The 23,618-nt window shown below is 47.7% G+C and overlaps 2 protein-coding genes across 3 annotated transcripts in view; one reads left to right on the forward strand and one right to left on the reverse strand.

Annotated features, from left to right (window-relative positions):
* Positions 1–20,208, forward strand: SFXN4 (sideroflexin 4). Its single transcript, XM_045567897.1, has 15 exons — positions 1–258; positions 1,382–1,447; positions 1,864–1,938; positions 2,726–2,752; positions 2,836–2,890; positions 3,902–3,927; positions 4,980–5,033; positions 5,114–5,170; positions 5,315–5,380; positions 5,946–6,024; positions 6,943–7,058; positions 9,207–9,292; positions 10,980–11,097; positions 15,881–15,959; positions 19,965–20,208. Exons 1-14 carry the CDS (start codon positions 1–3, stop codon positions 15,956–15,958), a joined length of 1,161 nt encoding a protein of 386 aa, XP_045423853.1. The 3' UTR covers position 15,959; positions 19,965–20,208.
* The window catches only part of DENND10 (DENN domain containing 10), a 20,328-nt gene continuing 14,851 nt past the window's right edge, over positions 18,142–23,618 (reverse strand). For both annotated transcript variants that reach the window (XM_045568780.1, XM_045568781.1), the window contains 2 exons: positions 22,421–22,515; positions 18,142–19,562 (listed from right to left, as the gene is read on the reverse strand). In XM_045568780.1, coding sequence (XP_045424736.1) covers positions 19,386–19,562; positions 22,421–22,515 — 272 coding nt within the window. In that variant the 3' untranslated portion in view covers positions 18,142–19,385. The remainder of the gene's footprint in view (positions 19,563–22,420; positions 22,516–23,618) is intronic.

Raw genomic sequence — 23,618 nt, forward strand, 5'->3', positions numbered from 1 at the left:
ATGCGGGAGCACGGCAGGGAGGACTTCGCTCGCCAGAACAGCGGGCGCGCAGCGACTCGGGGCGGGAGCGCGGGTGCGCGGCCCGGGGCGGGGCTCCGAGCCCGGCTCCTCCTCCGCGCCCGGCCTGGCGGCGGCGGCCACTCCAGCCACCGCGTAGGTCGCGGGAAGGAGGCAGCGCAGGGCCGGGCGGCTTCCTGGGTGACGGGCGCGGCCGGCCGCATGGAGCCCAACGTGCGCTTCTGGATCGCGGAACGCCAAGTACGGCCGGGCCCCGTGCGGCTGGGGGCGGGGGTGGGCCAGGCAGCGCGGAGTCAGGCCGGGTGACATTGGGCAGGCCACGTGGTCGCCCCGCGCCTCCCTTTCCTCGTCCCGGAGACGGGCTTGGAGCGCGCACCACCCGCGTTCCCAGCGCAGGCCGCGAGAGGGGACGGAGGGGAAATCCAAGCTTGCAGATGGCCACAAGGTCACCATGCAGATCTCCTGGAGGAGGCTAGTTCTCGCAGGTGTCTGCTCTCTGCTGCCTAAGCTGTGGCTGAGCAGGAGATTGGAGAGAAACAGGTCTTGCCACCTTGGTAGGCGCAGTCACTCGCGGTGAGACCCTGAGGCTTTGGGAAGCCACCCCCCGACGGGAAGTAACGCAGGCCTCACCTCCTTGCAGCGTCTAGGGCGGAGCTGTCCAATAGAAATATGATGTGAATCATCTAGGTAATTTAAAATTGTCTAGTAGCCACATTAAAAATGTAAAAAGAAACAGCCGAAATTAATTTTAATAGAGTGCGTTCCATCCAACAGGTGCAAAATATTAACATTTCAACATATAATCAGTAAGGGCAGAGCCAGGACTTAAAGCCAGAACCACTGCAAAGCTTGGGGCTTATTGGAGTAAACCATGCCTGCTTTCTGCACGTGGGAACCCAGGTGCATTTATTGAGCCCTACAGGGGCGTCCAATTCCTTATTGCTGGAGTTCAGCCTTACCACACCCTGAGAGTGAGGAAGCAGATTCAGAGACCTTTCCAGGTGGTTGCTTCGAGGTCATATGTAGGATATGAAGGTAGGCCCATTTGAACCCCAAAATCTGGGCTTTTAACCCTCAGGAGCAATTTGCCATTGAGAGGTGAAGAGCACAGACTGCTGCTGAGCCATTTCTTGGCAGCGTTGCCCTGAGTTCATCACACCCACTAGCCCTTTTAAGCCTCAGCTTCCTCACCTGTGAAATGGGGAGATTGGAAGGTTCCCAGGAGGTGATGCTGGTTAAAGGCAGGTCCACAGGACAGGGCCCTAGTAGTTTTTCCAAAAAAATGTCAACGGTCATTATTACCATATGTCTTTGGTTTTCTACTGTTGTTAACCTTCTTTCTGGTACTTTTCTCTCTCCTAAGTCTTTTGTTCAACGATTTCTTCAGTGGACAGAATTATTAGATCCTTTGAATTTGTTCGTTTCAGTTGTAAGTATTTTTTTGTTTTCGGAGATAATGAATTTCACATTTTATATTCAAACTTGAAAACCATGTGTTTGTTTTACAAGCAGTTGAAGTAACAGAATCTGTATGTTATTTTGTTTTTATTCCTTCTGAATGAGCTTGTTAGATTGTAAGGGGATAAATAGAGAGGTGTGTGGCAGCACCTGCGGGGAAGCTAATGGGGCTGTCTAGGAAGCGGGAGGCCTAAATCTGAGTGACACACAGGACTGTCCTCGTGGAACCTCTCAGAGAGTAGAGATCTAAGGCTCTATGTGTCACTGAAATCAGGTATACATTTGAAATACATTGTATGCTGGTGAGTGAGCTTGTGATTCCTAAATGTGTGGATAAATATGAACAAGGTTGACATCATTGCTTGATTTTTTGGTTTCTGATTATAGGAAAAAATAGAAAAAGCAAGGGAGCTGTTATTCACCAATGAAGATGCATCCAGACATGCCTTGGAAGACCAAAGGGTATGTCTTGTGTGCTCAGGTGTGCCTGGTTCAAGACTGGGTGTATTTGCCTTCAGATGTGTCTGCCTGCATGGTCTGAATTGGGTGGAATTTTGATGGTTAATTTTGTCATCGTTATACACCACCCAGGGGACCAGCTTTTCAAAACTGGGTTAGTTTTTTAAAATGTAGTTAGAATTCCATCCCATAAACCAGACAGAGCAGTGTTCCTCATGGATACTAGTCGGAATTCTCTGTAGTTGATTCCTGGAGCCCCTTGGCAAACTCCCCAATTCAGGCAGGCCTCTGAAGTCAGAATCTGTTTTCCGTTCCAGCAAGCGTGCCTGCCCACTGGTTCAAACCGAGTTCTCCTCATCTGCCTTGCAGTGTGCAGGGCTTTCCTTAGCTCACAACCACCAGTCCCACAAGGCAAACTGGAAAGCTCGCATGTTCAGTTTGGTTTTCTAAGAACTTGTTGGGGCCTCTGGGCTGACAGCTTGGCTGTGTCACAGGCCACCTGGCTAATGGCTTAGTGGCATCGTTTGCATACAGCCTGCTCCGAGCAGGGGTAAGGAATTCATGTGAGGGGTAAGTTAGGTGTTGGTCCTCTCCAAGGTTAGAGACAGGACAGCTGTTAATTCCTTTGATTCATTCGTTTTGATTTGTTCCATCCGTGTGGTAGAAAACAGCTCTGGCCTTCAGTCTCTGAAAGGTGGGGCACAGATGATCCCAGAAATGAGTCTGGCAAGATGCTTTGCTACTGAGCCACCTTTAAAAGCTATTGCTTTGTTGTTGTTTTCATTTTTAGATACAAGAAGCTTGGACGAGGAGTCTCGTAAGTTTCAGCCCTGTCCTAATTTTTGGCCTCCTAAAATAACAAAACCAAACATCTGGCTGACTTTGCATCTCCCCTCTAAGTCAACAGTGCATCCCGACAGCGGCAAACCGATCCCCACTCTCTTTCGACCTGCAGGTGAGTTGGTTCTAATTTTTAGAAGCGGGTTGGGAAGACGTGGTTTGTAACACTGAGAAACCTCTGCCTGCCTTATTTTAATTCTGCCCCCCGCCCCCCAGCAAGATTTCTGACGGTGAGTCTGACACCACAGCTTAAAAAGAATGCTTGCAGGGTCCGGGGTTTTTGGTGGAGAAGAGCAGGCTCAGGGCCCAGAGCTTTGTCCAGTGCTGTGGAAAGCTCTGGGCTTCGGGGGTGAGGGGACAGGCCTGCGGGTGGGTCCCACCCTGCCCCATCACGCCCCGTGGACATAACGATTATTTCCTGGTTCCAGAACTTGCAGCTCATAAGTGCTAGTATTAAGGAGACCATTTAGTATTCTCTGTCATTCTCACCATATCTAAGATGAGAGGAATAAAATCCATGACCCTTCCAACTATAATTTGGTATATATTATAAACAAGACACTGGAAACAACATAAATAGCCAACAATTCAGACTCTAAATAATTCATTAAAAAGAATTAGGATGGTAGATGGAACACAGACCAAAAAAAAAAAAAAGATAGGAAAGAGGTAAGTCCTCAGTGCTGATACAGAAAGATAGATCTTCAGGAATTAGTATTCAGGGAAAAAGTGCAAAGCCTACAACAGCGTGTGGTGACCGTGTTTGGATAATTAAGGGCCGTGTGTGTGTGTGTGTGTGTGTGTGTGAGAGTTTGTGTCTGTCCTGACGACGTATTGAGCAGTTCATCTGGAAGGGTGAGCACGTGCCCATGAACACGCCTGCCTGCAGCAGGGAGAGGCCTTGGGTTCGGTCTTTCTGTAGACTGTGCTGTTTTGCTTTGCCATAGTTATGGTAATTTTATGCGCAGAGTTCATATTTTTATTAGGAAAAAAGGAATGAGTAAAAAATGTCCTTTGAGGTCTGTGCCTTCAGGAGGCCGGGGAAGTGGCTTTCCGGTGGGTGGCGCCATTCCCGCCTCCTGCCTGGGCAGCTGCAGGCACTGACGGCTCTTCTCTCCTCTGCCAGCGCTCCTGTTTTTCACCACGCCCGCGGTGAGTACGCTGCCGCCACTGTTAGGAGACCAGGGGGTGGGGAAGATGCCCACCCGTCTCCTAGCCTCAACTGCGTCCGTCCAGCTCTGGAACCCTGTCCCATGACTGCCTGATAGGTGGCTCTGGGCCCCACCCGTGACCCTTGGCTGCTGTTCATGTATACATGCATTCCCCCAGCCCCCACCTCGCCCCCCCTACCCACTGGGTGACCTCTCGAAGGTCCACAGCGTCACAAGGTGATCCTTTGAGCATCGCTAATCTGAAAATCAAATATGCTCTAAAATCCAAAATGCTGTTTGAACACTGACATGACGCCACAAGTAGAAAATTCCGTGGCAGTCAAAGCTTTGTTTCATGTACAAAATTAATGAAAATTTTGTATAAATGACCTTCAGGTTGTATGTATAAGGTACATACAAAACATAAATGAATTTTGTGTTTAGACTTGAGCCTCCTCCCCAAGATATCTCATTATGTATAAGCAAATAATTCAAAATCCAAAAAATTTCATAATCTTGAAACACCTCTGGTCCCAAGCATTTTGGGCAAGGGATCCTCGGCCTGTATGCCCAGAGCTCTGTAGAAGAGCTCAGTGAGTTAGGAGGTGCTTCCTGCAGCAAGCCCCATGTAATCCTCTGCCTCCTTCCCTCCCCAAGTCTTCCCTCGATACAGCCCCTCACCTGGGACCTGGAGTTGCCCCGCAGCGAGGCTGCCCCACCTTGGCTCTCAGATGTGCTTTTTGCTCACATCACTGGCCCGTGTCTGCCTCCCCTGGCAAATGCCTACCCCTTGGCTGCCCTGGGGGACTGCAGGCCTCGGAGACGGGGCCCACTGAGCTCCTGGGTGTCCTCAGAGCTGCCAGTTCAGTATCTGGCAGGTGCTCACTCGACCTTGGCTTGTCCTCTGCGTGGCAGCCCTGCACCTGCCACCTTCCTCTCCTGCCCCAGCTCCTAGGGGGCTCACTCCTGCCTCTCCCCCGGAAAGTTCTTTGCTCCCGAAAGCCCCCCCTCCCCCAAAGCACTTGTAACTCTGCTCTACTTTCTTCTTAAAAGGTATTTTTGTCGATGATGCCAGCAAAAGGGATGATGTCTGCTGTTTTACCTCAGGTAGCAATTATTTCTGTCTCATGGTTGCTGAATTCTGTTATGCTTGAAACCATAATGTGCCGCCTCTGCCTCTCCTGCAGGTTTCCTTGTATGCTTACACGACGGCATTCAACGTCATCAACGGCAACGCGAGTTACGTGAGTATTCTGAGACCCAGATGGCATGCGGTGTTCTGTTATGTTGTTTGGTTGTTTCTTTTGGGGTTTTTCGTAGTTTTTTTTTTTTATTCTTGCTGTGTAAAACTGTGACATTTGCTAAATATGTGCTCTTTTTTTACTTAGAGTCGTCATACACCAGAAAGTATAACACTAGGGGCAGGAGTAATTGCTTCTTCAACCTTCTTTGGGGTAAGTATTTTTAAAATCTGTCAAATCTTCTTTATCCCTTAGAATAAAAAAAAAAGCTTTATTTATTCTGATTACAAATTTATGTAACTTAGCAATTTAGAACATGACTAGGAAATAAGTCACCTGTAATCCTATCACCCCAAAATAATCACATTAACATTCTAAGTTTCTAGGCATGTGCTTAGTACTGATGTCTTTTAAAGAATTAATTTATGCTACACAGACATGTTGTATGAATTATGTATTGCTTCCGATGTCAAGACATAGTAGTGGGTAAAAGCGAAGACTTTAGTGTCAGACAAACCCGGGTTCCCACGCTGGCTTAAACCCTTAATGAGTCTGTGACTCTGGACAAGTTTACATAACCTCTCAAAGCCCCTGTTTACTCCTCCGATGAGCAGGGAGGGCACCTCAATGTTGTAAGAATTAAAACACAAACATACATGGAGAACACTGGCAACAGTGCAGCCTGTTACAGGCACTCGGCCAGGGGGAGCTCCCTGCTATTGAGTATGTGCAGCTTATTTTTGGTCCCGTGCAATAATGTTTCTTTCTTATTTTCTAGGTTATTCCTTATTTGGTCCAAATGAAATATTCCCTGGATAACCCTTGGATCAGAAGAGCCTTACCTGTCGCCGTTCTTGGTGAGCAGGAAGGGCTGGGAGCATGCAGTCTGGGGCTTGTCTTTGTGGTCTGCGAGTCTTCCTCTGTCTCCAGAGATACCTGGGTCCCTTGGCCGCATTGTGACAAATGACAGGAACCATTTGTGGCCTGCTGGAGCCCCTACCCAAGCCCAAATTAGGTCTTTGGTTTGAGAGGTGACACTTTCTGTAGATACTCCATTAATTGCCAAAGGATGCACACAAGCCTGGAAACTCAACTTACGTTTTAAAGACTATTGGTATAAATGCTCTATGTGCATGAGTTCACTTAATCTTGACAACAACTTACCGGGAGGAAGTATTATTCGCATGTGCAGATGAGGAGAAGGAGGCACAGGGATGTTAAGTAACTTGCCCAGAGTTGCACAGTAAGCAAGCGGTAGCACAGGGATCCAGCCCGGTAGTTGGACTCCAGGCAGAGTAGCAGAGATATTAGCTGAATATTCTGAGTTTGCCAACCCGCAGGCTCACTGCGCCATGCTCCAAATTTGGGTTTAGGAATCAGAGCAGCTTGAAGAGTTGGCAGACCGACTTTAGTGGGGAAATTGGGGAAATTACTCGTATGTTACAGAAACCTGGTCCAGCCAGCTTAAGCAAAGATGAGGGGTATGTTCCAAGGATCTTGGGGTTTCTTCTGGAATCCTGTCGGGGAGTTGGGCTGGGCCTCGGGGGTGCTGGAAGCTGGACCAAAGGCTGAGTGGGCAGCTGTGCTGAGCCTTCTGCACCACCCAGGTGAGCACTTGGTCGGCCCAGCCTGTGGCAGGTGACCACCCAAGGGTCAGGAAAAGGGCAGCCCTCAGAGAAAGCGGCTTTAAGTGGACAGAAACCTACAAAGACGTTCCTTGGCTGGACCGGGTCTCATCCCTCTGCTGCAGCCTCCTCTGGTCTTTACACCTACAGCGCACGTCAGTGCCATGAACGTCTTTGCATCCCGGGGTTTTGAGCCCGTTCGAGGGATTGAGGTCATGGACAAAGAAGGCAATGTCATAGGCCATTCCAGAAGAGCTGGGAGAAAGGTAAGGGACACGATGGAGCTATAGCTGCTTGCCCTTTGGGCAAAGAATTGATGTTTCCATTTGAGAGCTGCTGACAAATTCACATCTGCCTTCAACCCTTCCTTACCCTGTCCTCCCTCGGCATGCTGAGAGAGAGATTTTGTCCCCTGATGTGTGGAAGATGGGGCATGAGTCTGGGTTCACCAGAGACACAGAACCAATAGGGTGGTTGGCCAGGCGCGGTGGTTCGTGCCTGTAATCCTAGCACTCTGGGAGGCCGAGGCAGGAGGACTGCTCAAGGTCAGGAGTTCGAGACCAGCCTGAGCATGAGTGAGACCTCGTCTCTACTAAAAATAGAAAGAAATTAGCTGGACAACTAGAAAAATATAGAAAAAATTAGCCAGGTATGGTGGTGCATGCCTGTAGTCCCAGCTACTCGAGAGGCTGAGGCAGAAGTATTGCTTAAGTATAGGACTTTGAGGTTGCTGTGAGCTAGGCTGACGCTACAGCACTCTAGCCTGGGCAACAGAGCAAGACTCTGTCTCCAGAAAAAAAAAAAAAAAAGGTGTTCCCAAGCACCTTCTGGCTGCCAGGCATGTGCTAGGCTCTGGAGACCCAGACACTGATGAGCAAGAGCCGCCAGTCCCGGAGCGCCAGCCTCCCAGCTGTCTGTCTGGAGCCCTTCTCACCAGGGGAACTTCTTTGCATGAGAGCCAGGTTACTGTAAAAGAAAAGGTTTAATGGCATGCTTCAAAAAAAAAAAAAATGTTTATCTTTCTCTAAAGAAAAGTGTCTGCGACTGTGCGTAAGCGTTAAGCGTTCTTTTATCATTTCCCAGTCACGGGAAGGTTTATTTTCTTTGGCTAAAATTTCAGAAACTGCGTAACCAGCAATATCTGATTGTAATAGGGCACCTTTGATCAGATTTCAGGTGACTAGTTGATGTTGTTTTCCCCCAACTGGCCTCGTAAGCCACTCAGTCACAGACGGTGCCTGCTAATGACAGGTGTCCTGTTTGACCGTCTTCCCCTTCCACTCAGACAAACACGGAGAGGGCAGGACTCACCCCACTGACGTGGAAACAGCAGCTGCTTTCTTCCTGACGTTGAGCGATTTTATTTTATATTCCTGAAACCTTATTTTTAAAACAAACCTCCTCGCCTTCCCCTGTCCTGTGGGGGAAAGACATTCCCTGCAGAAGCAACGGCACCCACGGAGGGCGTGTGTTGCCAGTTGGGCGGAGGTGTGAGCAGAGAGCGGGGGCCGGGGAAGGTCATAGCCAAGTACGGGAAGCTCGAAGTGGAAGGAAGGGAGTTCAGGGAAGGGTAGGGGTGGGGTGCGGGTTCCCCCCGGGGACTGGGTTCTAAAGCTAACATGTGAACCATCTTATAGTCACAATTTCCCTTATCTGTTTTTAGGATTCCTGAGGTTAAAAAATTTTTTTTGCCCTTAAACATCCTTTAAAGTGCCTTCGAAGATACATAGTTTTGTGCATATAACCCATACAGTAAATTATATGTTTAAATGTTTAATATAATGGAGTTTAATGTTCAATATATGGAGTAATGTACATTATAGAAAAGATGACAAAATATTACAAACTGTAGATACATATCTGCAAAATAAAATTTTACAGAACAACACTTTTGATTACACAAGCGAAGGATGGGTAGGGACAGTGGCCGTGTGGGTATGACGTCACACTGTTGTACTTAGAGCTGGGCTTTTGGAGGATTCCTCCCCAGCAGGGAATCAGTGGGAAGCCGGTTCAGGACAGGAGGCCAGTGGCAGAGTCCTGGGTTGAAGGGAAAATACGGAACAAACCTCAATGGCAAATCCAGTGTTTCCACCAATGGGGCTGCCATTGGGTTCTAAGTGAGGATTTGTCTAGAAGCTGCCTTTGCTTGTACTTAGTGGGTAGTTTATTTGGGGTGGTTTGGCAGACTGATAGAGGCCATTGCGGAGCCAGGGGGAGGCACCAACCCCAGCTGACCTCCACACACCTGCACCTGGAAAGGCATACGCAAGGTGTGAACGCCACCTGTTTCCACGTGCGTTATTTTTTTAAGTGAGAAAGGGAGTTGCTGTTGGCCTGTCTCTGGTAGGAGTTGTAGGATCCCTGGAAATCATCCTGTGCCATGTGCTAAGCTCTCTTTCCGTTTGCGCTAGGCTGTCCACGAAACAGCCATATCCAGGGCAGTGCTGTTTGGGACCTCAGCTCTTTTTCCTGAAGTCTTCACCTACTTTTTTAAAAGGTAAGTGGTACACTCCTCTCCCCGGGTAGCAATAAACATTTTGACAGTCAAAATCCTTCTAAAACTTGTCAGATCCTGACCCTGCTCGGAGGGGGTGGGAAGAGGTCGCCTCAGGAATTGTCCCGCAAGTGCTGTCACCGCAGTTCCGACAGCAGGACTGATTTGGGCAGGCATGGCAGTCCCGATGTACGTCTTCCATCAAACCTGGACACCAGCCAAGGCTCTGTCCTCGGTTAGCTCTGTCCCTGGCGTGTCCAAGGACCTGCCGAGGTGCATTTCCTCACTTCTAGAATGATGGATTAGATGGTTTGCAGCTTCTCCCAGCTCTTATGTGCTGTGAATATTGCTCAAGTCTTCCCACCCCCATTCTCAGCGTGTTTTAAATTAGCTTAAGTGGCCCCAGATTCAGTAGACTGTCATCCCTTTTGTGAAGCAAGAAATGGCCTGGGAGGCGGCAGGCCGGGGGATCAGTCAGGGCTGCTGTGGTCACCGGTGTGAGAAACTGAGCCACGAGAGCCTAGGCCGGAGGGAGGGGGTTTAGGTACCGGAACAGGCAAGGAGCGGAGCCTGCAGCGGCTTGAACAGAAGCTCCGCTGCAGGACACTCTTCCTCTCCCTCGTGGATCTTGGCTTCCCTCTCTCCTGTCGGATTGGCCTCCTCATGGTGAGCAGGGACCCAACTGCTGGTAACTCCCAGCTCATATCCTCACAGCCTCCTGATCAGAGACAAAACACAGCAAGCCCCAGGGGAGGCAGGAGTGTCGTCCCCTCAGTTCAGAGACTCCCAGGGAAGGAATCTGTTGGCCCGAGTTGGGTCACATGCCCGCTGCTGCTCCCCCTGACCCTCTCCAGCGTGGTGAGTCCAGGAAGCCCCCTGTGGAACCACACGTGGAGCACATTTCCAGGAAGCAGGGGCAGGGGCCTGGGCAGAGCCCCCTGTTCCTTCCTAAGGTTGACCCGGCTGGATGGGTGCAGAGACTTCTGCTCTATCAGGTGCTTCCCGGGCTGCTCTGGCTGGCCTTGAAGTTGGAGCTCCTCTTACATGAACGGCACAGGTTGCCTGGTGGGGAAAGATGGTCCTCGTTTCCCCGAGGACATGGGGGTGTCTGGAAGGACCTAGCCATCAAGCGACCTCCCAGAAACACCATCCCAGAGCCAGGACAGTAGATAGTATCCAAGCTGGAGTGACCTTCGTGGGTCTTCTAACTCAGTGCCCTCATTTTGCATCTGAGAAAACCCACAGGCTCCTTGGGGGAAAGTGGCTCCCCGAAGGACACAGGGTCTGTCAGAGGTAGAGCCTCAACCAGACCCCGATCTGTGTCTCTTATGCTCTCCAGAGGTCAAGGTCAGAATGTCACATCCATGTCAGGATAGCCCAGGTCAAGTGCAACAGGTCTAGAATCTGACCTATCATTTTGGGCTGTGGGATTCTGAACCAGTTCCCAACTTCACCAGTCTGTGCCTCCGTTCTCCTTTGTATGGAGGGGATGACGATGATGGCACAGAGCTCGTAGCCGTGGGGGGATCAGGTGAGCGAATGCAGGTGACGAGCACTTGTCAGCGCAGCGGCTTTTATCACCTGCTGGTGAGTTGAGTAGGAGCCAGGGCGGGGCCTGCCGCCCCGAGCGCAGACGGCCACCCTCTGAAACGGCCCTGAGAGTTTGCGAGCTGTACCTTATCTCTTACAGGACCCGGTTTTTCCTGAAAAATCCCTGGTCGTTATGGGCTGTGAAACTGTCCTGCACTACCCTGGCGATGGGGCTGATGGTGCCCGTGTCCTTCAGCATGTTTCCGCAGATCGGGCGGGTAAGTGCCCTCGTTTGGCTTTGGCTCAGAGGTTTTTTATTTCGTGGTTATAAGAGTAAAATCAATAAATTATTCTCCTTCTAAAAAAATCTACAAAGTTTACAAAAGTATAAAACAAAATACAGTTGACCCTTGAACAACGTCAGGGTTAGGGGCACCAGCCCCCCAAATGGTCAGAAATCTGAGTATAATTTTTGACTCCCCAAAAACTGAAGTACTGACAGCCTACTGTTGACCTGAAGCCGTACCAAGCACATGAACAGTTGATTAGCATATTTTATATATGTGCTATTATACTGTATTCTTACAATAAAGTAAGTTAGAAAAAAGAAAATGTTATTAAAAAAATCCTAAGGAGGCTGGGCGCGGTGGCTCACGCCTGTAATCCTAGCACTCTGGGAGGCCGAGGCGGGTGGATCGCTCTAGGTCAGGAGTTCGAGACCAGCCTGAGCAAGAACGAGACCCCGTCTCTACTAAAAATAGAAAGAAATTATCTGGCCAACTAAAAATCTATATAGAAAAAATTAGCCGAGCATGGTGGCTCATGCCTGTAGTCCCAGCTGCTCGGGAGGCTGAGGCAGTAGGATCTCTTAAGCCCAGGAGTTTGAGGTTGCTGTGAGCTAGGCCGACGCCATGGCACTCACTCTACCCCGGGCAACAAAGCGAGACTCTGTCTCCAAAAAAAAAAAAAAAGTCCTAAGGAGAGAAAATATATTTAGTGTTCATTAAGTGGAATTGGATAGTGATAAAGGTCTTCATCCTCGTCTTTACATGGAGTAGGCTGAGGAGGAGGAAGATGAGGAGGGGTTGGCCTTGCTGTCTCAGGTGTGGCAGAGGTGGAAGGAAATCTGCATGTGAGTGGACCCACACAGTTCAAACCTGAGTTGTTCAAGGCTGAACCGTAACGGTATTTACACGTATTAATAACTCTATCCCCCAAATCTCATGTGTGGTTTGGGATTCTACTTTTCTTAACGGTATCACATAAGCATTTTTCTGGGGCATAAAAAAACCTTGTAAAGATATTTTATTAAAGAAACTTTACTCCATGATAGTCTATACTCCTGCCCCCTCCAGTGGCGCTTTCTGAAGTGATGGAAATGTTCTAGATCTGTGCTGTCCGACGTGGCGGGTGGCTGTTGAGCACTTGAGATGAGGCTGGTGTGATGAGGAAATGAATTTTAAATTTAGTTTTAACTTAAGCACTCACATGTGGCCAGTGGCCATTGCCTTGGACGGCTCAGTTCTGCAGATAATTTATGACATAGTGTAATTTATGATGAGTCAGACTGCCTGGATTCAAAGTCCCGGTTCTTCTGTGACCTTGGTCAGTTGGCTCAGCTTCCTTGTCTGTGAAAGAGAGGTGAAGACAATAGTATCTCTGCAAAGAGTTGTTGCTCACTAGGTATCAAGGACTTTTTCTTTTTAAGTCAGAAAGCCAGTTTTTTTTTAATTTCTAAAGCTCTGCCATAAATTTCTAGGGGCCGTCAAGGACATTATTGATGTTAGCAGATATTAGCAATTTCTTGGCTGAAAATTTCAAGTGCTCGTTTCACTGATGTTAACAGAAGTGCCTTCAAAAGCATTTATGTTTATGGATCTTGTTCGGAACCGAAACTCTATAGATTTAGGTTTATAGGATCATTAATTCAGGCAACCTTGCCAGCATGTAACGTATAAGTTTTAAATTAATTTAAATAGTTATACTTGCTCTGGGCGTGGGGGAGCAGAGCAGCATCTCATCGAAATGGAATTTTTGAAGGAAAAAATGTTTTTAATCCTCACAGGCCCACCTCTTTGAGCACTCTTTGTCAAAATTGCAATACAGATGAATCCTTTTGGACACATTTCTTCTGGCTGCGTGGGCGCTGCACAAGCGCAGAGCGGGCCGGCCGGCTGCCAGGGGCCTGTGCGCCTCGGTGACGGTGACGTCCAGCCCTGTGCCCTGGCTCCTCCCACGCCGGTGCTCACTCCACAAACGCGGACGGAGGGCCTGCCCGGCAGACCTGGCGCCGGGCGCTGGGCTACAGTGGCGGGTGGTCCCCGCCCTTGCATCTGCCGCTGAGGGGGCAGCTGTGAAAGGAGCGGCGCCATCTGGGCCACCGGGGGCTCCGCTCGATGGGAGCCACAGAGCCCGGGCCCCCGACCTGGGCAGGAGCCGGAACCGAGGTTCTGCGGCGCATGGCACTAGCTGGCCCTGGCTCTTTCCAGTTTTCTACAGATTTGAGTCATTACAGGCAGCGGGATTCGTTTTCCAGCCTCAGGAGTAACTTAGATTCTATTTCATGCTGTCATTTCGGCCCGCACCCGGTGCGTTCTTTCTACTGTGGCCTCTTTCTGCGGCCTGGGCCCTGGCAGGCACGCGGTCTCCCTTGTGAACAGGATGGGCCAGGACGAGAGGCAGCCCTCCCCCTTCCCCAGCGCCATCCTCTGTTCCCCTCTGTGGGCTGATGCCGCTTACTGGCCTTCCGGAGCCAGCGGCCACCTGGCTTACAGTTACGGGGCTGCATGAGCTGCACTTGGTTCCTCAGGCCGCCGAGGGAGAGCTGTGTGCAGGAGTGACCGCAGCTGCAGCAGGACTGTGGTGGAATAGAGACACGCCAGGTGGCACTGTGGGGCTGTAGAGCCGCGGGGAAGGGAACAGCCTGTGCAAAGGTATGGAGAGACGTTCTCAGTGGCCCCACGTGGCTGAAGTGTGGGAGAGGGGATGCCACAGCGCGCTCCCACTTCCACCGAGAGTGGTTTCCGTTTATCCAGCACTTTCTGTGTCCTGGGGACTGTGCCAGTCTCTTGTCTTCAGAGTGGCTCTTCAAAGTAGGATTTGTTAGTCCCATTTTGCAGAGGGAGAAGCTGAGGCTCGGGGGAGGCATGTGATCCCCCGTGCGATATTCAGCTATGATGTGGCAGGCTCTGGCGCTGGAGCCAGGCCCCGGGCAGGATGGTGAAGGGCCTCCCAGGTCCCATCCGGTGGTAGGACTTTGTGGTGGAGGCAGGGAGGAAAGTGTTTCCAGAGCAGAGTGGCTTATTCAGGTTGTGTCTGAGAAAGGTCCCTCTTTGGATCCTGGATGGCAGGTGGGGCCGTTGGGGGGGTTATGGAAGTAACTCCGGCTGGAGGGGACGGGGCTTGGACTAGTCCACGTTGGTGGCTTAGAGAGAAATACTTGAACTGGATGAGCCAGAACTTGGGAGCGCTCGGGTTGGGAGTTTCAGGGCAGTGATGCAGAGGAAGGGGTCAGGGGCACCCAGGTTTCTGGCTCAGGGTGATGCCAATAGCCAGGACGAGAACCCAGGAAGGAAGGGCTCTGTGTTAGCTAGGATTACATTTGATCTTAACTGAGATCTAAGCACAAGTGCCTTGAACAAGGTAGAAGTTGATTTCTTGTTTCCATAAAGTGTGAGGTCCAGGTAAGGTGTCTTTGTGTCATGGAGTCGTCAGGGACCTGGCTCCTTCCAGCTCAGCACCCTGCCATCGTCCTCAGGGCACAAGATGCGCCATCTGCAGTCCACACTGCCACGCACTTCCACTTCCATCACATTGGCCAGAACTCGGTCCTGTGCTGAGCCTTGCTGCAGGGGAGGCTGGGAAGCGAGGTGTTTACTCTGGATCTGTTTAAAGTTCTGCTGTGGAAGAAGAGAAACATATAGGGGAGGAGGTGACAATCTCTGAGACTGCCACAGGCGTTTGCAGGAACAGTAGTGTGTCATGTATGCAAACAACTGTTACCTAATAGTAAACATGACTGAAATGCTATAGGGAGATTAGAGAAAAAGGAATTGCCAGCTGACCCAGGAAGGCTTCATGGAGGAGGTAGCCTTTAGAAATGGATGGGTTTTAACAGGCAGAGATGAGAGAGGGAAGAGGGCATTCCCTGTGGAGGGTGCAGGACGCTGAAAGGGCACGTGGGGCTGCACGTGCTGCCAGGCCGAGGAGGTAGGCAGCGGGTGAGTCAGGCAAAGCTTGAAGGGGACACAACTCCCAGAGGCCAGAGTAGAGGCAGGAAATGGAGTCAGTCTCACCATAACAACCCCAAATACCAAGACTTGCTGGACCTTGAAAATACCCTGTTGATCCAAGGTGGGCATGGAGGTGCCTGATTGGTGGTCCTGGGCTGGTGGGGGCCCTGCCTCCTGGTCCCAGCTGGGGTGGCTGGGTCCACTTGCAGAGCCCAAGGCCAAGAGGGGTTCTGCCAGGTCCCCACCCAGAGCGTCTCCTCAGACATACCACGGGCTGCCGCGCCCTGCAGATCTGGAGCCTCGAGGACCATGACAGGGTCAGCTAGTACATCTACAGCCCTGCTGGACGGGAAAGGTGGCTGGGTGCTAGATGATATTAGGGGATTGTTGCTAATTTTGTTAGGTATGATAGTGGCATAGTAGTTATATAACTATATTACTATATAAATCTTAAAATCTTTATCATTTGGAATTTCATATTGAAGTATTTAGGTGAAATGACACATCTAAGAATTGCCTTAAAATACTCAAGAAAAAAACTCCCATTACTGGGTATGGGAAGTGCTTGATGAGATAAGATTGCATATTGTTAAGTTACTGCTGAGTGATGAGGGTCCGTTACGTTCTTTCTACATTTGTTTGTAATTGAATTTTCCATTAAAAAGTTTTCAAGAAGTTAGGTTATGTTTTTTTGCTATAGATTAAACATCATTGAAAAAGATAACTGTAAAATGGTTGCTTTCAGAAAATAAATTGTTTTTTAACTTGGCTTCTAAGGCAAGAAAAATTCTTAATATAAATATTAAGAATTTAAAAATCTATTTTTCAGATACAGTGCCGTAATCTTGAAGAGACAATTCGGTCTTCAACGGAAGAAACAGAACTTTTCTATAACAGAGGGGTGTAGGGTAAGTTTTAGTTGAATTTGTTCCTGCTCGAAAACCTTTCAAGGTTTTGAGGACTCTGCCAAAGGTCCCCTGGAGACCCGGGAGGTGTCTGCGCTGACAAGATGACTTAAGATTGCACGTGCTGAGACTGTTTCCGGGCTGGTGTGTCTTTAAGGCTGGCCGGAGAAGGCAATGGGAGAGTGTCCCGTCTTGACAACCCCATAGGGCTGCTGAGGCCACGGGTGCAGTGAGGACCAGCCTATGAAATCACTAATAAACTGGTCTCAAGTTGAGTATTTGAAGAAGTAAAGGCAAAGGGTCCACTGTGCCCAGGACACAGGCATGAAGTTGCTAGCCTGGCTCAGGATAAACATGACCCGTCTGGGGAGCTATTTAAGGCCTTCAACCCCCAAAGCAATCCTGTTTCCCTACTCGGCTTACTGAATTCTAGACAACTACTTAAAATCTTTGCCACCTTCCACCCTGTGCCTTTCCCCTCACTGGCAAAGGACCCTGCCTCCTCCTTCACTGGGAAAACCAGGGCTATCGACTGGCCAGCGGTGGAACCTCCTAGCAGGCACCAAACCTGCAAATCTGCCCTTCCCGGTCCCCGTCCTATCCTCTATGAGATCAGCTGTCCCTCTGGCTCCAGCCTCTCTGCGGGATCCTTCTCAGTAGCATGTAAACTATGTTAATGAGTCACTTGCCTCATTAAAAAAGCAAACCCCCTTCATAGCCAGACTTCTTAAAAGAGTTGTCTGCCCTCACGGTCTCTGCCCGGACTCCCATTCTGTTAAGACTTCTCTCATCCGTGTCATCCGTGCCCCACTAACACCGCACTGCCACACTGCTGGGAGCCCAGGCCGGTCACTGAGCTGCCTGTTGCACTTTGCCACTTGGATGTCCCACAGGCACCTCACACTCGACCCGTTCAGACTTGAGATCAGCTCTCCTCAATCTCAGGAAACGACACTAGTTGTGTCGGACAGGATCATTGGCGGCACCCTTACCTAGCCCTCCCTGCACCCCATTCAGTAGATGGGGCCCAATATGGTTGTCTTCTGAAGCCACTTCTTCATGTCCCTTGCTGCGGCTCCAGTGCAGCCCAACAGCAATCCCGGCTGCTACTGCCTGGCCCGTCTCCTGTCTCCTGCCGCTCCCTTCAGTCCTGGCTCCCGCCTGCTCTTCTAAACCACACCTGCTGAATGGCCTTAAACGCTGGAGATCAAGTCCAGATTCCTTATAATGGCAGGCAAGAGCCTTTCCCTTGCTCACCTCTGGCCACTCCCTTCCCTCCCTCTGGACCAACACCCAGTCCCTCCCACAGGCTGTAGGCTCTTCTCTGGGCATTTGCTGGAGCAGGCTGATCCCTCTGCTCTGGCAAATGCCTGCTTATGCTTCAAGTCTGACTTTGATGTTGATTGCTCCCTCCAGGAGGCCCTCCAGGATTCACAGCTAAATTGGGTGACCCGATACTGGCCACATCTCAGTGCAATGCCTGTTTGCTGATCCTGTTCCTCTAGTAGACTGTGCACTGTGCATGCTTGAGAACAGAGACTGTCTTGCCCATCAGAGTAGCACTGGGCATGGCACAGAGCAGGTACCCAAACATTTGTGGCCTAGAGGAATATTTCCAACACATCCTACCCTGAATCACCAAAAAATATATCTGTGGCTTTTAGCTTTCCCTAGGCCAGAACGACGGTTATTTCCACATTTGGTAAGAAAAGTTTCACAACATCCTAAAAGGAAAAAATCAATAAAAATTATCTGCCAGATGACTCAGTCTGGCCACAGGCTTACACCAAACAAAATTAAAGATGGGCGAAGGCTCCAGGTGGAGGTTTAGCCATTGGCAGATAACTGAGTATAAATGGAAAGGCATATTCCAAGGAGAGGAAACTAAAGTTACAGAGGCCTCTCCAGAAAGAAGGGGATGGAGGAAGGCTCGGGCAGGAGAGAAGGGGCACAGCCAAGTTGTGGCTTTAACTTTCAATAGGTATTTTATGGATTCCCCATTGAAAAAAAGTTTGTTTTGTTTGCTTGGAGTGGGGAGAATTAGAGAAAATGGGCACAGTTCTTCACCTACCTAAAAGTTTGTTGGGTATCAAAATATTTCCATTTTATTTCTGCATCATAAATTTATAATTTTAACAACTTTGATCATTATATAGTAACATAAAAAATGAAAAAGATGTTAGTATTCATTTTCATAAAGTGCAGATTTAATTTTCAATTGCTTGCCTCAGTAAACATCATCTCATTTCAGGTCTTCCCCTTTCCCCACCAAAAGAGGGAGGGGGAAAAGGCTATTTTTAATTTTTATTTAACAAATGTCTAATACTAAGAAAAAATGAAAGATCCAGTAAAGAAATTTTTTACAAACATGTTTCCAGGTAAGATTTCTAAGGACATCAGTACTGAGTGAAAAATCATCTTTCATAATTAATATGAATACATGTAAAATAAGGAATACATAATTTAGACCTCCATGCCTATTTGGCAATTCTAAGGTCTCCAATTATGAAAAAGGTACATAACTGCAAAAGAACAGTTACCTTGATATGTCGCCACATTACTTTCACCAAAGTTGTTTGAAGACATTCTCCGGTTTTGGCCCCTGTAAGAAGTTAATTCTCATACTCTCTTACCAACTATATAAAGTCACTGTTTTAGTCCTACAGATGTTTCTATTCAAAATGGGCTTCTTATTTTACCTTATAAGGACTGGCATTTTTTTCAAAAGAATATTGTTAGCAACTGGATTAACTAAAGAGTACTAATGGCTTAAGTTTGCCAAATGCTTGCTTCTGCAGCAGTATAAATATGGATTATTAAAGTTGTCTACTCAAGTATAAAATGTATGCACAATATAGGCAAAATGTTCAAAGGCCAGGAAAAAAGCTTTTTTTTTCTTTTACGTGAAAGTGCAACTGCAGGGTCTGTTGAATGACCTTCTAGACAGTTCTGCAGAAAACTTAGTAGTTTGGCTCAGAAAGTAGAGTTCCTCAGTTGGAATTAAAAAGTTCTTCCTAGAAGAATACAAAGCAAAATTTCAGGCAGCTTTCTCAAAGTAAACCATTAGTTTATGGCTACACTATGAGACAGACTGGAACTTATAATAACGAAGGCTTTTGCATTCCTTGTGATTTACACAAGAACTTGACAGCTTTTTTTCTCTTACTCCAGGACTTCAGGCCATTTATAACGTTATATATAGTAGTTAACAGCACTTTGTCTAACACTGACCATACGCAGGAGACTAATCAGCTTGGAGAAAATCAGAAGTGTTTTCATGTGCTTCAGTGTTTTTAAGGTCAAATCTCAATACTTTCAGATAAATCATTAAAAATATAACATTTTCTCTGTTATTTTCAATATTTTACATAGTTATGCATAATCAGAGTGAAAGTTTTCTATCAGTCATCAGTGACACATCTGTCAGAGTCAGATTTTCAGCATCTGTTCAGCTGCTGCTAGATGGTAAAGGAAGTTTTCTGTTGCTGGTGGAAACCGTTTCTGCTTTAGTGCCTCCAAATTGAGGACTCGCTTTTCTCCATCATCCGAAACTTCTGAAAACGGTGCCAGGTTGGTGAAGATTTCTCTGGTTTTTAGGGCAATGTCCTTTAATTGAAAAGGAAAATATGCAACATATTAGTATCCAAAAATTTGAATAGTTATTCTCTAGAATTCTTCCTGCTATTTATAAGTTGTTTAGACTAACTTCATAAAAAATGAAACAAACTTTAAAAAAATCAATATCACAGATTTTTTTTTTTTACCATTTTTAAGTGTATAATTCAGTGGTCTGCAACCATCACCATTATTTCCAGAATCTGTTCACCATCCCAAATGTCAACTCTATACCCATTAAACAGTAGCTTCCCATTCCCCCACCCTCAGCCCCTGGTAACCTCTTCTACTTTCTATCTCTGTGAATCTGCCTCCTCTAGGTACTTCATGTAAGTGGAATCATATAACATTTGTCCTTCTGTGTCTGGCTTCTTTCATTAACATGTTTTCTAGGTTCATCCATGTTGCAGTATGTATCAGATCTTCATTACTTTTTAAGGCTGAACAATGTCCCGTTGTATGGACAGACCGCATTTTGCTCACCCATTCAGCTGTTGAAGGACACTTGGGTTGCTTCTACTTTTTGGCTGTTATGAATAATGCTGCTGTGAGCATCTCCACACAAGTATGGTCATGTGCCGCATAATGACGTTTTGTATGACAGACTGCATATACACAGGGTGGTGCCGTAAGATTATGATATTGTATTTTTATTGTACGTTTTCTGTGTTTAGATATGTTCAGATACACAAATACTATGTTACATCTGCCTACGGTATTCAGTACAGTCACGTGCTGGCTAGGTTTGTAGCCTAGGAGCAATAGGCTACACCATGTAGCCTAGGTGTGTAGTAGGCTACATCATCTACGTTTGTCTAAGTACACGCTATGAGTTTGCACAACAAAATTGTCTAATGACACATTTCTCAAAAGTATCCCTGTCATTAAGCAACACAATTATCTGTTTGAGTTCCTGCTCCCAATTCTTTTGGTTATAGACCCAGATACAGAATTGCTGATTCATAGGGTAATAATTCTATGTTTTAACTTTTTGAGAAACGCTGCTATTGTTTTTTGAATTCTCTTCCCAAAAGTCCTCTTCTACCTGAAATAACTAACCCAGCACCTGGAACAAAGGTTTTATTCCTTTTGGGCACCTGAGGACTCACTAAAACTCACATTAAAATCATGGGTTTTTCCTGATTTGCTGATATCATTAATTCATTCAGATATTTTTGAACCCCTATAACATACTGAGGACTTTTACTTGCTCTCCCCAAGGTCTTGTATAATATACTGAGTCATCTATGTACAATATACTGAGTCATGTACTTTTAGTCCATGAAAAACATAATGATTCAAAACTCTATATATGTTATCTACGTTGTAAGAATAAGTGTTTTTTTTTTTTTTTTTTCTAGAGATAGGGTCTCACTCTGTCACCCTGGCTAGAGTACCGTGGCAGAAGCATAGCTCACTGCAACCTCCTACTCCCGGGCCCAAGCAATCCTCCTACCTCAGCCTCCCAAGTAGCTGGGACTACAGGTGCACACCACAATGCCCAGCTAATTTTTGAATTTTTTGTAGAGATGGGGTCTCACTGTGTTGCCCAAATTGGTCTTGAACTCCTGGACTCAAGCAATCCTCCTGCCTTGGCCTCCTGAAGTGTTGGGATTACAGGCGTGAGCCACCGTGCCCAGCCAGAATAAATGTTTTTACTGTAATGATGGGGGGACGGGTGGGCAGTGACGATTCACATGGCAGGAAAGAAGCATCCTCAGAGTCTCAGTGTTCAGGTCCTTAGGGTAAGACCCGTCTACTTCCTAGCCACAGCAGGCCAGGCCACCAGCACTGACACATCCCCTTTCTCCTCAGAGAGCTGTCTCCCCGCTCCCCCATCTTCTCAACCTCAGCCCCTTGTTCCTGCCACAGCATTTAGCACGGCTCATAATTATCCTGTCATTTGTTATTGCTGTTCATCTACTTCACTAAAGCACAGGGTCCGTGAGGGCAGGGACTTTGCTCCCACTGCATCCCCCTGCCCAGTGAGATGCCTGACATGTGGTCAGAGCTCAGTGAACACTGCATAAAATAAATGCTCCGGTTGGACCAGGTGAGTACAGCCTGCTTATCAGAGGGCCCCAGGGGGCACAGGTGCAGATGGGGCAGACAGTCCTTCCAGGCCCCAGGGTATGAGACGGGTCTCACCGAGGCAGGACCTGGGAGAGGTGAGGCTAGAAGTACATCCCTCAGGAGAGGAGCAAGGAGCTGGGAACTGGGCAAATGCAGAGGGGCAACAGACCAGGGTGGGGAGGCTGGGCAAGCCGTGGTCACTATGTGAGGAACATAGGAAATGAAACCTATTTGTCATCCCAGTCTGGCAAGGGCAGAGGTAGCAGTACCAACTACACAGACTCTCTGGTCAGCCTGACAGGAGGACCCCATAGGGGAACCAGTCTCCAGTGTGTGATCACAGAGGCTGCTATGTGGGCCAGGGCCTGGTGACATGATTTCTGTTGTCCTGGAGATAACATAACAAAACTAAATTTCAACAATCTACCTTAGCTCCCTGTGCTCCGTAGCAACCTTGTCCTTACAATTTGTTCCTCCGTGAAAATTCTCCTAGGTGGAAAGGATGCACTGGCTGGTGCAGAAAAGCATTCCAAATCTCCTGGCAGTTACATTTCTCACTGTTAGCGGTTGGCTCCAGTGCCAGCCCCTGCATATACCTGCCCTGGAGCTTGACTGGAACAGGGCAACCCACACCAGCTGGTCTGTCATTGCTGTGGCCACCTGCAGGCCCTCAACTGTGCACCTGCCTGCTGGCCTTTCCCACGCCCCTACTCTGCTAAGGTGCACAGCTCCAGCGATTTGTTTCAGGACTTTTAGTAATTTGCAAGATTAGTTACCTGTATAACCTGGCTGTCTGATTTCTCTGGATCTTCTGCAGACTGAACAATTAGCTGACCAATTTCTTTGTGCAGTTTGCCCATTGTCATGGCCTCTGATGAGATCAAGAACAACATAGGTGTAAATACTTAGAGGTTTACATAATAAAAAATAATCATGCCATCTATCTGAAAACTTGAAAGACCACACTGAGGGAATTTTCAAAAAGCAGCTGAGGACCCCCTACATTTCTATTTTGTCACTAAACACAAATGTGGACCACACGTTAGTAGGTAAGGCATAATGTAATCATTTCTACGTCATGGCCAACATAAAAACATGAATACCAAATCAAGTTTCCTCTTCACACCCACCTGGCAAGAATTTTTTTGTTTTTCTTCTCAGACAAAAGCGAATGAAAAATTCTGACTACAACTAAGTTGTGACTGTAAGCCAAGAGCCTGACATTCTCATTCAGGTCTTCACAGTTAATAAATTTATCTTTCTGTTGAGAATGTTGTGAAAGAAGAGCTTCCTGTCAGTTCTGCAGAAGCCAGCCAAGCATTTGGTGGGTTACAGTCCTCAGAAATGAGCAAAGGAAACAACCTAAGTCACATTAATTACATACATTGCTACAGTCTGTGGCAAGGAGGTTAACAGAAATTTTTGCAAGAGACAGACTCTGTATCAAGTGGCCCTGACTGGGATGACCCCATTTTATAGCCTCAGAGCCACACAGGGCAGTGGGAGAGGGCCGCCTTTCTCCAGTCCTAACACTTCAGCTGTTTAAGTGACCCTGGCCACAGCCAGTTCTCATCAGTTTGGCTTTACAAAAGGCAGTATCTCCTAAAGATCTGATTCCATAGTTTGAATTTTTCACCATGATCAAGAATATATTTGTCATTTTAAACAAATTAAAACCAGTTATGGGTCTATTAATTTGAGGTTGCTTGATAAAACCTCACATAATCAGAATCTATCTAACAAAAATCCCTAATGGTGAGCGTTCGGCTGTCCCCACTTTTAGGAGAAAGATATGTGACAACACTAAAGGTATTATCAGTAAAATCCCATCTGAAACCAGTATCTGGTAGTGCCCTGGGCTCAACGCACATGTAACCCAATCTTTTCTACCTCATGTAGCTATAATTTAGGACAATTTAAAATTTCTAGGATGACACTATGACACCAGAACACCCTTTCTTAATCATTAGCTCC

This window comes from Lemur catta, chromosome 14 (genome assembly GCF_020740605.2).
Source record: "Lemur catta isolate mLemCat1 chromosome 14, mLemCat1.pri, whole genome shotgun sequence".
In the NCBI taxonomy this organism is placed as follows: Eukaryota; Metazoa; Chordata; class Mammalia; order Primates; family Lemuridae; genus Lemur; species Lemur catta.